Source organism: Trichosurus vulpecula, chromosome 3 (genome assembly GCF_011100635.1).
Source record: "Trichosurus vulpecula isolate mTriVul1 chromosome 3, mTriVul1.pri, whole genome shotgun sequence".
Taxonomy (NCBI): domain Eukaryota; kingdom Metazoa; phylum Chordata; class Mammalia; order Diprotodontia; family Phalangeridae; genus Trichosurus; species Trichosurus vulpecula.
The window spans coordinates 285,187,950-285,200,053 of record NC_050575.1 but is presented as its reverse complement, the minus strand read 5'-3'; the positions used below and the strand labels follow the sequence as shown (position 1 = coordinate 285,200,053).

Sequence of the window (12,104 nt, the reverse complement as noted above, 5' to 3'; positions counted from 1 at the left end):
TATGACCAAGGGCAAGTTATTTCCCTCATGTGAGCTTTAGCTTCTTCATCTTTGCAGTGAGGAAGTTAAATCATATATCTCCAATGTCCCTGCCGGTTTTAATTCCTATCAGAAAAATGACCATGCATTAAATAATAAGCTCAAAGTTATTTATAATGTTTTAAAAATGTATATATTAACTTTAAACAAAAAAACATGTCCTCTTGTTTCCATGTCCCTTTCTGCTTTACTTTTATATATATATTTCATTTTTTGGCTGTTTTGATCTTAGCCCTTAATTCAGTTTGACCACTGAAATTTTTGTTTTTAAGCAGAAAGAAGCTGGATCAGGTCACTGGAGGGATATTAACTGTAGCAGGACTTTTCTCAGGGCCAAGACCAAGTTTGCATTTACTGATACTGAACTCTTTTATCATACCAGGTTATTATTTCTCTGGAGATGGTGCCCATAGGACTGAGGATGGATATTATCAGATAACTGGACGGATGGATGATGTTATAAACATCAGTGGTCATCGGCTAGGAACTGCAGAGATTGAAGATGCAATGGTAATTCACAAAGAAAAGTTCTCACTTCCCTAATTGCCTCTTCTGCAAACACTGTATAGCATCTCTTTTCTTCATACCTTGTAATAGGGAGTCGGAGGCAGATGTAGTGGTATATTTCAAATTTGGGGATGGAGTTAATTAATCTACTGAGTTTGGCTATTTATCTAGTCTCATTTGTTCTGTTTTTCTTATCTCTCTGTATTATCAGGCTAACCATCCTGCTGTGCCTGAAACAGCAGTGATTGGCTATCCTCATGGGATAAAAGGAGAAGGTAAGTGCTAAAAAGAGATAATTTACAAATTATTCTAATTTTATATACAAATTATGGTGGAACATTCAAAGTAGAGGTCCTTAGGTGCCACAAGAAGAGTATAATACAGTTTTTTCTCCCCCCCCCAAATATGGGCAAATTATCATTTGAAATAAAAGGCAGGCATCCTATATAGTAAGAAATTTCTGAAACTGATTGAGCATAAATTTCTGAAACTGATTGAGGATGGCACTACTAGAGAAATGAATGCCTTTTGAGGGTCATTGGAGGGGAAGTTATGCCCTCCTCATGTTCTCTGAATGCTCATGAAAAGAGTCCATGACATTTCTCTTCCCAAAGTCTATTTACCATTCTTTCCTGGTTTTTTTTCTTGGTTTATGGTTCCAAAAGAAAGGCCAAATACTCAAAAGTTCATATTACTGTTTCCTTCAAAAATTTAAAATATCCCTGTGAAACCCTCTGAGTTTGCTGACCTGTGCTAATTTGACCATGGTTAAAATAGTGAAGATAAAAAAAATGCCCACCAAAGGGTGGCAAGTTGCTAAGTATGCCCTATCTCAAGGGTGGGGAACCAGGCCACATGTGGCCTTCTAGGTTCTTAAGTGCAGCCTTTTGACTGAATTGAAAAGGCTGCACTTAAGGGCCTAGAAGGCCACATGTGGCCTTGAGACTGCAGGTTCCCCACCCCTGCCCTATCTCCTCTCTGGTTTTCTCTTCTCCTTCTTGCTGCTCCCTAAACACAATAGCTACCATTTCATAGTATCTCTGAATTTTCTTTAAGCAAAAGCCTGTTAAGGATCTTTTCCAATGGTATGTTTGGTTATTTATTTATTTTGGGCTTAAGTCTTACAGAAGAAATTTTCCAATCCACCAGAAGTAGTTAGTAGTTGCCTGTTGATTTATAATCTTTTATCTCTCTCTTTTCTATTCTTGAGCCTGGTTTGGCTGCCAAGAAAATTTCTATTGCTCTCCAGCTTTGTTTCCTTTTATAATGTGTTAGGATAAACTATTGGAACATGAGGCTGGAATTCTTCTTTATTTCATTCAGAAAATTTTTATTGAATGGCTACTAGGCCCTGAACCAAAATATAAGTAGTATATGGTACCATCTATGAATGCTATAGCTAACAAATGCTGTTGGAGTTTGTAGGTTCAAGAGATCACTTCTTTGTGGACTAGCCAGCCTTGGTTTTTTTTTGTGGGAGATGAGATTTTGTGTTGGGCTTTGAAGGATGAATAGAATTTTGATAGGTAGGTAGTGGGAAGGACAATGAAGAATCATTGAGGGCATATGAGCAAAGACACAAATCCAGGAAGATACAAGGTATTCTTAGACGTCTGTGAATAGATCGGTTTGGCTGTTATATAGAGTTTGTGAAGGGTAATAAAGGGGGTTAAAGACACAAAGGTAATTTGGCAGCAGGCCATAGAGGGTCTAATAATGGTCAGCTTAAGCAGTTTGGACTTCAGGAAATATGGATTTTTAGTTCCAGTTCCATGCTATCTTTGACTTTGGCTACTCAGCCTCTTAAAATCCCTGAATCTCAGTTTCCTCATCTAAAGGATGGGACAACAATATGCATACTACTTTCCTCGCGGGCCAGTTATGAGGACAATAACTGATAGATCACTATGTAAATGTGAGCTATTATTATCTATAAATGGTCTTTTATTTTCCTAATTTCAAAACCTCTGTTTGTATATCACTTCTTTTCTCACATTCTATAGCACGGCCAAACAGGCATTCTCTTCTGTTCCTCGTACATAGCACTCCATCTTCCCTCCACGCCCCTTCTGTGTACCATTGCACTGGTGACCTCACAGGTGTATAGATTTGCAGGGCTTCTTAAACTTTTTCCACTGGTTGCGACCCCTATGGGGTCATGACCCACAGTTATAGAATATGCTCCCTCCTCATTTCCACCTCATAGAATACCTCATTTCTTTCCTCTCTATAAAGCCTTTCCTGATCCCAACTGCTAGTGCCCCACCCCCCACTACCTTGTATTTATTTTGTGTGTTTTTATCTATGTACATGTTATTTCTTTTGAAAGAATGCATGCTCCTTGTCAGTAGCAGTCATTTCATTCTTTTGTCTTTGTAACACTTAGAACCCAGCACAACGTCTGGTATAGAGTAGGCACTTAATAATTATTGATTAGTTGATTAAAATTGTGATATTACATGCCCTATAACTACATCAATTATGATGTAAACCCAAAGCCATATAGGAAGTTGACATTCATGTGAGGCAATATAGTCCCTGTAAGGGCTTTAAAAAGATGAAAGATTCCTCAGCACCTAGCTGACATCTAGCCTAAAGTGAGAATATTGTGGTACTTGTGCCAAGAAAATATTACATATGTATGACATTTGTCTATATGATTTCTCAGTGTACAGATTTTGACTGCCAAATAGCCAAGAGTTTGGAAATAAAAGGTATTCCTTATCTGGCTTTCATTATGTTGGTTCTAAAGTCTGGATCCAAGTCACTTATCTTGAACATATTACAATATTATTTATGATTGTTCTTTGAGCTAAAGAAAACATGGTTCTCTGTGATTGATTGTTCCACTTTATTTTGGGATAAATCTCCCCTTTCCCTTGTATTCTCACAGAAAGAAATTATCTTCCTTTTCTCTTAGACTTCACATAGCACTTATTTTGTATTTTATTTGAATCTTCATCCCCTATTAAATTAACTGTAAGCTAGTAAGCTATATCTCCCCAAGTACCTATCATAGTACTTTAAAGAGAGAAGAGAACGAGTAAATGTATGTTGAATGAATGATACCCCTTTTAGGGCTTGAACATTTGCTTTAGTAACCTGTCAGTAGGTAAGCCCAAAGGGGGAGGAAATAAAGAGAAGGGTTTGAGGAGAGATTCATCTACCACAAAATTTAGTTCTGGCCCCATGTCACCAGAGAGATTTTTAGTACAGGTCATTGGGAAGAAAGGGCAGAGAATCTACTGGATTCCTGGGTATGTGAGCATAGTGCCTCCTCCATTTCTGTCACTCTTTCCTCAATTCTCTCCAATCAATGTTTTTGCAACCTAGGACCCAAAAGATCCTTTTCCCCTCAGGATCATTGTTCACTGATACCTAGTACAATATCAGTTTCACAGGCTGTTACCCTCTATGATGGTTCCTGTACTCTTTGCCTAGCTTCTAGACTACCCTCCTCCATATTTCTTAGAATAACTCTTTCCTTTCCCTCCCTTTAAATCAATCCAAGCTGTTAAAAGGCAGAGAGAAAAATTCAGTTCTGGCCTACTGCAACAAATGAGCATTTGTGTTTCTACTTGCCCCTACAATTCAACTGGAGTTGAAGGATTGGAAGAATAAATTCTAGAGAGTTTGGACATATTTCTTTTGAGAAAAATAAAAATTGAATATTCTAATAGGGCCTTCCTGTTAATATATTGGTTCCAACTGTTACACAGGTAATATTTGTTCACCATTCATTTCAAAACACAGATAGCTTCCAAAGTACTCTGGGGGTGAATGCTAAGCCAAATTGCTTTTGAGATAGTTTTAAAATGGGTGCCTTTTTATGTATAGTTATCAAAATGTCACATGAATGTGCAATGATATTACAGAAAGCCAAAAAGGTATTTGAGAATAATCCATAGTACTTTGAGATTGTTTTATATAACGCATCTTAAGAAACTTCCATGTGATGTTTCATTTTTACTTCATTCGATTCAATAAGCATCTACTGAGTGCCTGTTATCTGCAAAGTACTGTCGTAGGCATTGTATATGTTCAGGGAAGAGAAGTTACAAAGATCAATCACAGTGACTGCTCTCAACTTATAATTTAGGATAACAGGACCCGTTATTTCACTGATGCAAATACTTCACCTATCTAAGCTGCAAGGTCTCTACAACTCCAAAGGTTGTCACTGCAAATTATCTTGGCTGAAAAATTAATCAGCATGTGGCCTATTTGATGGCAAGCTTCTCTAATCTTCGTTAGGCTAATTCTCAAATAAAGGTTTGTCCTGGAGATTTCCCCAGCTTGATAAGACCAGTTAGAAGTTAGGCTTTGCTGGCAAGGGCATTGAGAAGCTGGGTTCACCTTCATTCCATGGTGAGGCACAGGAGTAGGACTTTAATGAAGTTATGGGAAATAAAGCATAGAAATACATATACATGATAGAAAGAGATAAGCAACATAAAAGCAGAACAAATTAAGTACTGTGGTAGTAGAAAAAAAGGAAAGATTACTTTCTACTTGGTATAGAGAAGAGAGAACTTCGTGGAGAATGTAGCATTTGAGCTTGACCTTGAGGGAATGATTGGATTTTCATAAATGGAGATAAAGATAAAGGAATTCCAGATATTCATAAAAAGACAAGGAAGCACAAAGTTTTTAGGGGGAAATGGCAATGAATGTAGTTTGGTTGGAGCAGAGGATGCATGAAGGAATGTAGTGAGATAGATAAGTTGGAGCCAGATCATGGAAGTCATTGAATGGCAGGCCAGGAATTAGGATTATTTTTGTCCTAATTGACAGATTAGGGGGCAATTGACAGACAGAACATTTTAGAGCAGGAGAGTAATATAGTCATGGTTAGGCTTTAAGAAGATTCATCTGGCAGTGTCCAAAGGTGGTGAAGGGTATAGAGTTCATGTAGTACAAGAAGTGGTTGAAAGAACTGAGGATAAGTAGTGTGGAGAAGACTTCAAAGGACATGATACCTGTCTCCAAGTATGTGAAGGGTTGTCATATGGAAGGAAGATTGGATTTGTTCTCTTTGGCCCAGAGGGAAAAACTAGAAGTAAAATTTAGGCTTGACTTCAGGAAAAGCTCCCTAAAAATTGGAGCTGTCCCAATGTGGAATAGTTTGCCTTAGGAGATGTTTCTACTCATCAGAGGTCTTCAGGCAGAGGCTGGACAATGACCTGCCATTTTACAGGGGGGATTCCTTTTTTGGGTATGAATTGTATTAGATAGTCACTGAGGTCTCCACCTTTAAAAATTCTGTAATTCTAGATGACAAATTGATTACTTGGTATTCTAAGGTAATAAAAGGTTTTCAGGGCACATCTTTGAATTTGGGGAAAAAAGCAGCAGTGTAGGTACCTTTGCACTATGGTGGTGGTGGTGGTGGTGTTTTTGCTGAGACTATTAAACTACTATTTAATACTCAATTATGTTGTCAATGAATTTGGTGAAAATTATTGGTTAAATAGTAACTTATATACAGCAAAAGAAATGGTTTTTAGAAGATGATTTGTATTCTAACATTCCTTTTCTTTCCTTTTATTTTAGCTGCGTGTGCTTTCGTAGTACTGAAAGACGATACAGATAATCCAGACATCATAGTGAATGAGCTCAAGTCAATTGTTGCCACCAAGATAGCCAAATATGCAGTACCTGATCAAATTCTGGTGAGTGGCGCCCAGAGTTATAAATGTTTATTAACTGTACAATTTAATTTTTTTGTTCCAGCTCAGGAGAGTCACTGCTTTTTATTATATTCCAGTGGCTTCATGACGTCAAAGATATGGGCACTTCCTCCAGTGGTACAGGCTGCAACCCATATTTATCTTCTCCTTCTGTGCTTCTCTTATCCATGTTCCTATAAACCCTCCAGAGGCTCTCCTCCTAGGCCTTTAAACATTCTGTGGGTACCAGAACAATACTTGGTGTGCCCACCTGTTATCCCTTGCTCTTACCAAGTGACAGGTTCACCTCCCTTTTTCAATCTTAGATCTCCTGATTGATGTTTTATGCCACTTGTAAGTTTTCGCTGGTAATATACTGTAGCCAATTTAGGATCACCGTGGATCTCCATTGAACTTTGGATTATAAGCAACTTTGATTCTTCAGAAATTGTGGCAGTTAATGATTCGTGGGGAATCATAGGGACAATATCATGGAGAAAACGTTAATACAAGAGGTCCTCATCAGAGTATTCATTATCTGGGTTCTCATAGTTACAAGGTTGCATTTTAATCTGGCTTGGTTCTGACTTTATTGGTATAGGAAGTCCTGGTGAGGAAATTCCCCTTTACTAATATATAGGTCAGCAGCTGTTCTATACAGGATGGCTTACTTTTGGGGGATGGGAGCTTCTTTATATTTTCATTAGGTGTTCAGAACAGTGGCTATGTAGATATTTCTAAGTATTAAAGCAGACATAAAATTTGAGGAACATTATAACTGTCATGTTGTTGGACCACCAAGGACATTCATTTATGTAAGGTTTAGGTCCACACAAAGGCATGTTGATTTGGGGAATCTCTAGGGAATGCGATGAAGGCAGCATTGAAAATACTTAACACATCAGCCAAGACTTTGGGAAGGTGGAGGGACAGGTGTAAGGTACTGGGTATGCATCTCATTTCTGACTTATACTGTCAGATCATTTAACTGGCAAGTCATTTAACTTCTCAGTGCCCAAGGCAACTTTCTAAGAACATAAGTTTTAGAAGACTCACAGATTCCCATTGGGAGCTTCCTATCACAATGAGATCAGAGATTCTGGGTAAGGCACTCTATAAAGAGAACTCTGCTGCTATATTGAGTGAACTGCCTGGAACCATGAAGCCTTCCTAAATCTTTTGAGATATAGATTTGGGGAATACAGACTAGTGTGCCTCAAGGCACTCTGATTTAATTTGCAGGGGTTGAAAAATTTTAATTAGGGAAGAATGGGGAAGGTATGCCCAGGAGAGCCCTGTTAAGACCCCCTTAGGTTATATATCTGTTGGCCTTGGGTATCACCCTTACCCTGTTAACACCACATTGTTGTATAAAAATTTTAAGTGGAAGCATTGGTGTCTAGCTATATCCATTATCCCAAGTGACCTCTTTATATATAAAATAAAGTAAATGCTAGGGAAGGAAGGTAGGAGCCCAAGAGAAGTGTATTTAAACATGATGTTTTTATTTACCATGAATGGAGCTTGTATGGTACAGATAACTATTTCCATATAAGTAAGGGAAATTAAAGAAAAAAGAAATATTTATAAATGATAGTCAACTGTGAATTTGAGTGTGGGGAAAAATCATCTGAATGAAATTTGTGCTGCCCAGCTAAGAAAGTGCTTCATGGAAGTACTTTGTCCTTAAGTTGCCTCCAAAGATTTGGTAATCTTAATCTGAGTTGTTTTCAATACTGGGCTCACTTTCTACTTTCCAAGATTAGTTTTAGATTGCAGGCTGACACAGAAACGTATCATCCTATAAGGTATATATAGGGCATATCATAGAGAACTACTACCTCAGGAATCTCTCTATAGGATGAATTACAAAAATCAACCTACTGTAAAAATTGCTTTTCTATCTGAGGTGGCAGGGTGGTCCAGGGCAAACATTTTTTCATTTTATCACTCAATTAGACCCTAGTATATAGCCATCCTCACCTCCTGATGGTCAGGGCATCATTTCCAAATTCTAATAATGATTCCCCCCCCCTTTTTTTCTTATTAGGTGGTAAAACGTCTTCCAAAAACTCGATCTGGAAAAGTCATGAGGCGGCTCTTAAGGAAAATAGTCACTGAAGATACTCAGGATCTGGGAGATATTACCACTCTAGAGGACCCTTCAGTGATTTCTGAAATTCTGAATGCCTATCAGAAACACAAAACCAAGCTATCTGCCTCATAATGGAGAAGAGATATGCATCAGCTTGGAAGTTCACAAAAATGTGTTTGGCCAAAACCAAATACAACTGTTCCTTATTGTCTTTTCTCAGGACATATTCCTGGAATTGGTTTATTTCCAAATCAGGAAAGCGTTCTCTACAATCACCACAGAATCTAGTGATCATACATAAGGCCTTTTGCAGTGTTTTTCCCCCTTTTGTTCCCCTGGAAGAGGAACTAGAAATCTTATTAATGAGGCAAAACCAAAGTTTTGATATACTCATCTTCATGAAAATGGAACCCAACTTGAGTTTTGGGGAGTGGGTTGATGGTGAAAGGAACTTATTTATCATCCTCAAATATTAGTGGACCCTTGAGATACAAAAGGGGAAATGTTAAAATGTGCCTTCTCATAAGATTTAAAATTAGAAGCAATAATATTTTTTCCTGTGTGGTCCTAGGTATAATAGCTGTAGAGTCTTTATTTTTATACTTTCTTATTTGAGAACAGTACACAGAGATGTTTAATGTATGAATTTATTTGTATATATTCTTTGTAACATCACCATAGAGTAGATAGCTGCAGTTATAAAAATTCATTTCAACTCTTGCAGAATGTGAATGGCATGAGCACACTTTTAGTCATAATGTTTAAAGAATTTTCAAAAGAGGTGTTGAAAATAGATTCATTAATCAGTATAATCATATTAATTATATATTGATGCCTTTCAAACATATAGAATGATTTCATTTTGCCTATCAGGACTACATCTCATTACACACACACAGAACAAAATTGATTTCCTAAAAGTTTGGACATAAATTTGTTCACCCTTAAGTTCTACTCAGTCCTTTTATTTTTTTGAACATTGTTCTGGATGGATTTTTCTTTCCTCCAGAAGCTTCTTGACTACAGGTCATTAATGCTTCAAACTGTGGCACTGCCAAAAGTAACCAATGAAAATTCAAGTGACCTATTACAATAAGCACTAAAGTTCATGGAAGAACGTGTTGTATTTTTGAAAAATGTTTTTGGTTATACATCATTGTTTGGGGAGGGGTATGGAAAATAGGGGCAGTTCAAAGCTCTGATCAGAAATTAAAAACAAAACAAACAAAAAAACCCAACAGAAGCCTGTTTTATAAAAGTGCCTTAACGTTAACCAAATAGCTGGTATTGACATTAGTGGACTAAACAACTGTTGACTTAATGGTGAACATTTGGAATGTTATTAATAAATGTGGCTGACATTAGTCAGCTGATATAGACATTAAACATCAGCTATATCACATTATTATGGCAATTAAACCACAATCACTTAGAGAGCAATATGCTTAGTATTTTAAATTCTTTTATATATTAGTCAAGGCTGTATTTATTATCTTGCTTGGTTTCCCATGCTTCCTGTAAAGAACTGACATCTATGAAAGACTTCAAAATGAGATATGAGGGTCTATGGACTTAGAAGAATTTACCTGCAGATGAATTGAAATAAAACAGTATTTTGTTCCCAGTCTTCTGTGATAATGACACTGATAAAACATTCTGTTTTGCTCAATGAAGGACAAATCAAAGTATAGGCATAAATCACTAAGAATAAAACAAAACTTTTTCAAAGTTGTTTCATACAGGGGAGAGAGGGACAGGCAGCACACAGTTATTCTGGAAGCTTCATCTATCTGGAACACAACTGAGAACCAAGAAGTAATAAATGGTCATTAAAGTGAAGTCAAAAAAATGGCTTGAGTGAACAAAATGAATCTCACAAAATTTCATTTACTTTACTCATGCCAGAAGCCCTCAGAGCCTTTTTACTCTTCTTTTGTTCACAATTTTTTTAATTGACAATAATTTATTTAATATTTTTAGTTGTCAACATTGATTTCCACAAGATGAGTTACAAATTTTCTCCCCATTTCTACCCTCCTCCACTCCAAGATGCATATATTCTGATTGCCCCGTTCCCCAGTCAGCCCTCCCTTCTGTCACCCCACTCCCTGTACCACCTCCATCCCCTTTCCCCTTACTTTCTTGCAGGGCAAGATAGATTTCTATACCCCATTGCCTGTATATCTTATTTCCCAGTTGCATGCAAAATCAACTTTTTTTTTGAGCATTGGCTTTTAGAACTTTGAGTTCCAAATTCTCTCTCCTCTTCCCTCTCCACCCATAATTCAACATAGCAGTTCAACATAGGCTACACATGTATCAATATGCAAAACACTTTCACAATAATCGTGTTATGAAAGACTTTTTAAATATTTTTTTTATTTTTAGTTTACCACACACGGTTCTACATAATTTTGAGTTCCAGATTTTCTCCCCTCCCTCCCCCCTTCCTCCCCAAGATGGCATGGAAGCTCATATAACTACCATGTATAACTTTGCATTGAATTAATTTATACACTAGTCAAGCTGTGGAGAAGAATTATGACCAATGGAAAGAATTATGAGAAAGAAGAGACAGAACCAAAAAAAAAACCCAAGAACAAAAACAAAAGGGAAGAAAAAAGGCGAGCATGTAGTGTACCTCAATCTGCATTCAAACTTCACAGTTCTTTCTCTGGATGTAGATAGCGTTCTCCATCGTGAGTCCCCTGGAGTTGTCCTTGCACCTTGTGTTGCTGAGAAGAGCGAAGTCTGTCAGGGTTGGTCCTCACGGAATCCATGTATCTGTGGTTGTGTACAATGTTCTCCTGGCTCTGCTCCGCTCACTCAGCATTATGTTGTGTAGGGTTTTCCAGGTTGTTACGAAGTCTGTATCATCCCCATTTCTTATGGCACAATAGTATTCCATTACCTTCATATACCACAGCTTGTTCAGCCATTCCCTAATTGATGGGCATCCCTTTGATTTCCAATTCTTGGCTACCACAAAGAGAGCCGCTATAAATATCCTTGTACATATGGGTCCCTTTCCCTCTTGTGTGATTTCTTTAGGATACAACCCTAGAAGTGGTATTACTGGGTCAAAGGGTATGAACATTTTTATAGCCCTTTGGGCATAGTTCCAAATTGCTCTCCAAAATGGCTGGATCAGCTCACAACTCCACCAGCAATGTAACAATCTTACAATTTTCCCACATCCTTTCCAGCATTTATCAGCTTCCTGCTGCTGCTGCCACCACTGCCAAGCCACCTCTGCCACCCCCAGGGCTGGGGCTGGACCACTCTCACCTTGATCCAGCAGTTTTCCCACTAACCTGCTCTGTGGTTTTTGGCATTTGTGGTTGAGAAGTCTGGTTACTGCTACAGCTCAGTGATTCATGGTCCTAAGGCCTGCTCCACCTGACTCCTGATCTGGTCTGTCTTGGAATGGCCCATGCTGGGCTGCACTCAGCTCCCAGCATGGTGGGATAGACCCTTTCCAGCAACCATCCAGGCAGTCCTCAGCTGGAGACCTGCTTCCCTCTGCTATTTCATGGGTTCCACAGCTCTAGAATTTGTTCAGAGCCATTTTTACAGGTGTTTGGAGGTATATGGGGGAGCTGCCATCTTGGCTCCACCCTCCTTTTGTTCACAATTTTAAATGACTTGCATGGCATAGTGGAAAGCGTACTGCATTTGGAGTTAGATTCTGGGTTCAAATCCTACCACTTCTTGTGTCTATGAATTTGGGCAAGTCATTTAAACTCTTTAGGCCTCAGCCTTCTCATCTGTTAAAAAAAAAGTAGTTGGATTAG

At 38.0% G+C, this 12,104-nt stretch overlaps 1 protein-coding gene across 2 annotated transcripts in view; it reads left to right on the top strand.

Moving 5' to 3' along the window:
* The window catches only part of ACSS1 (acyl-CoA synthetase short chain family member 1), a 79,157-nt gene extending 69,222 nt beyond the window's left edge, over positions 1-9,935 (top strand). For both annotated transcript variants that reach the window (XM_036752184.1, XM_036752185.1), the window contains 4 exons: positions 422-549; positions 758-821; positions 6,100-6,218; positions 8,266-9,935. In XM_036752184.1, coding sequence (XP_036608079.1) covers positions 422-549; positions 758-821; positions 6,100-6,218; positions 8,266-8,442 — 488 coding nt within the window. In that variant the 3' untranslated portion in view covers positions 8,443-9,935. The remainder of the gene's footprint in view (positions 1-421; positions 550-757; positions 822-6,099; positions 6,219-8,265) is intronic.
* Positions 9,936-12,104: the final 2,169 nt, after the last annotated feature.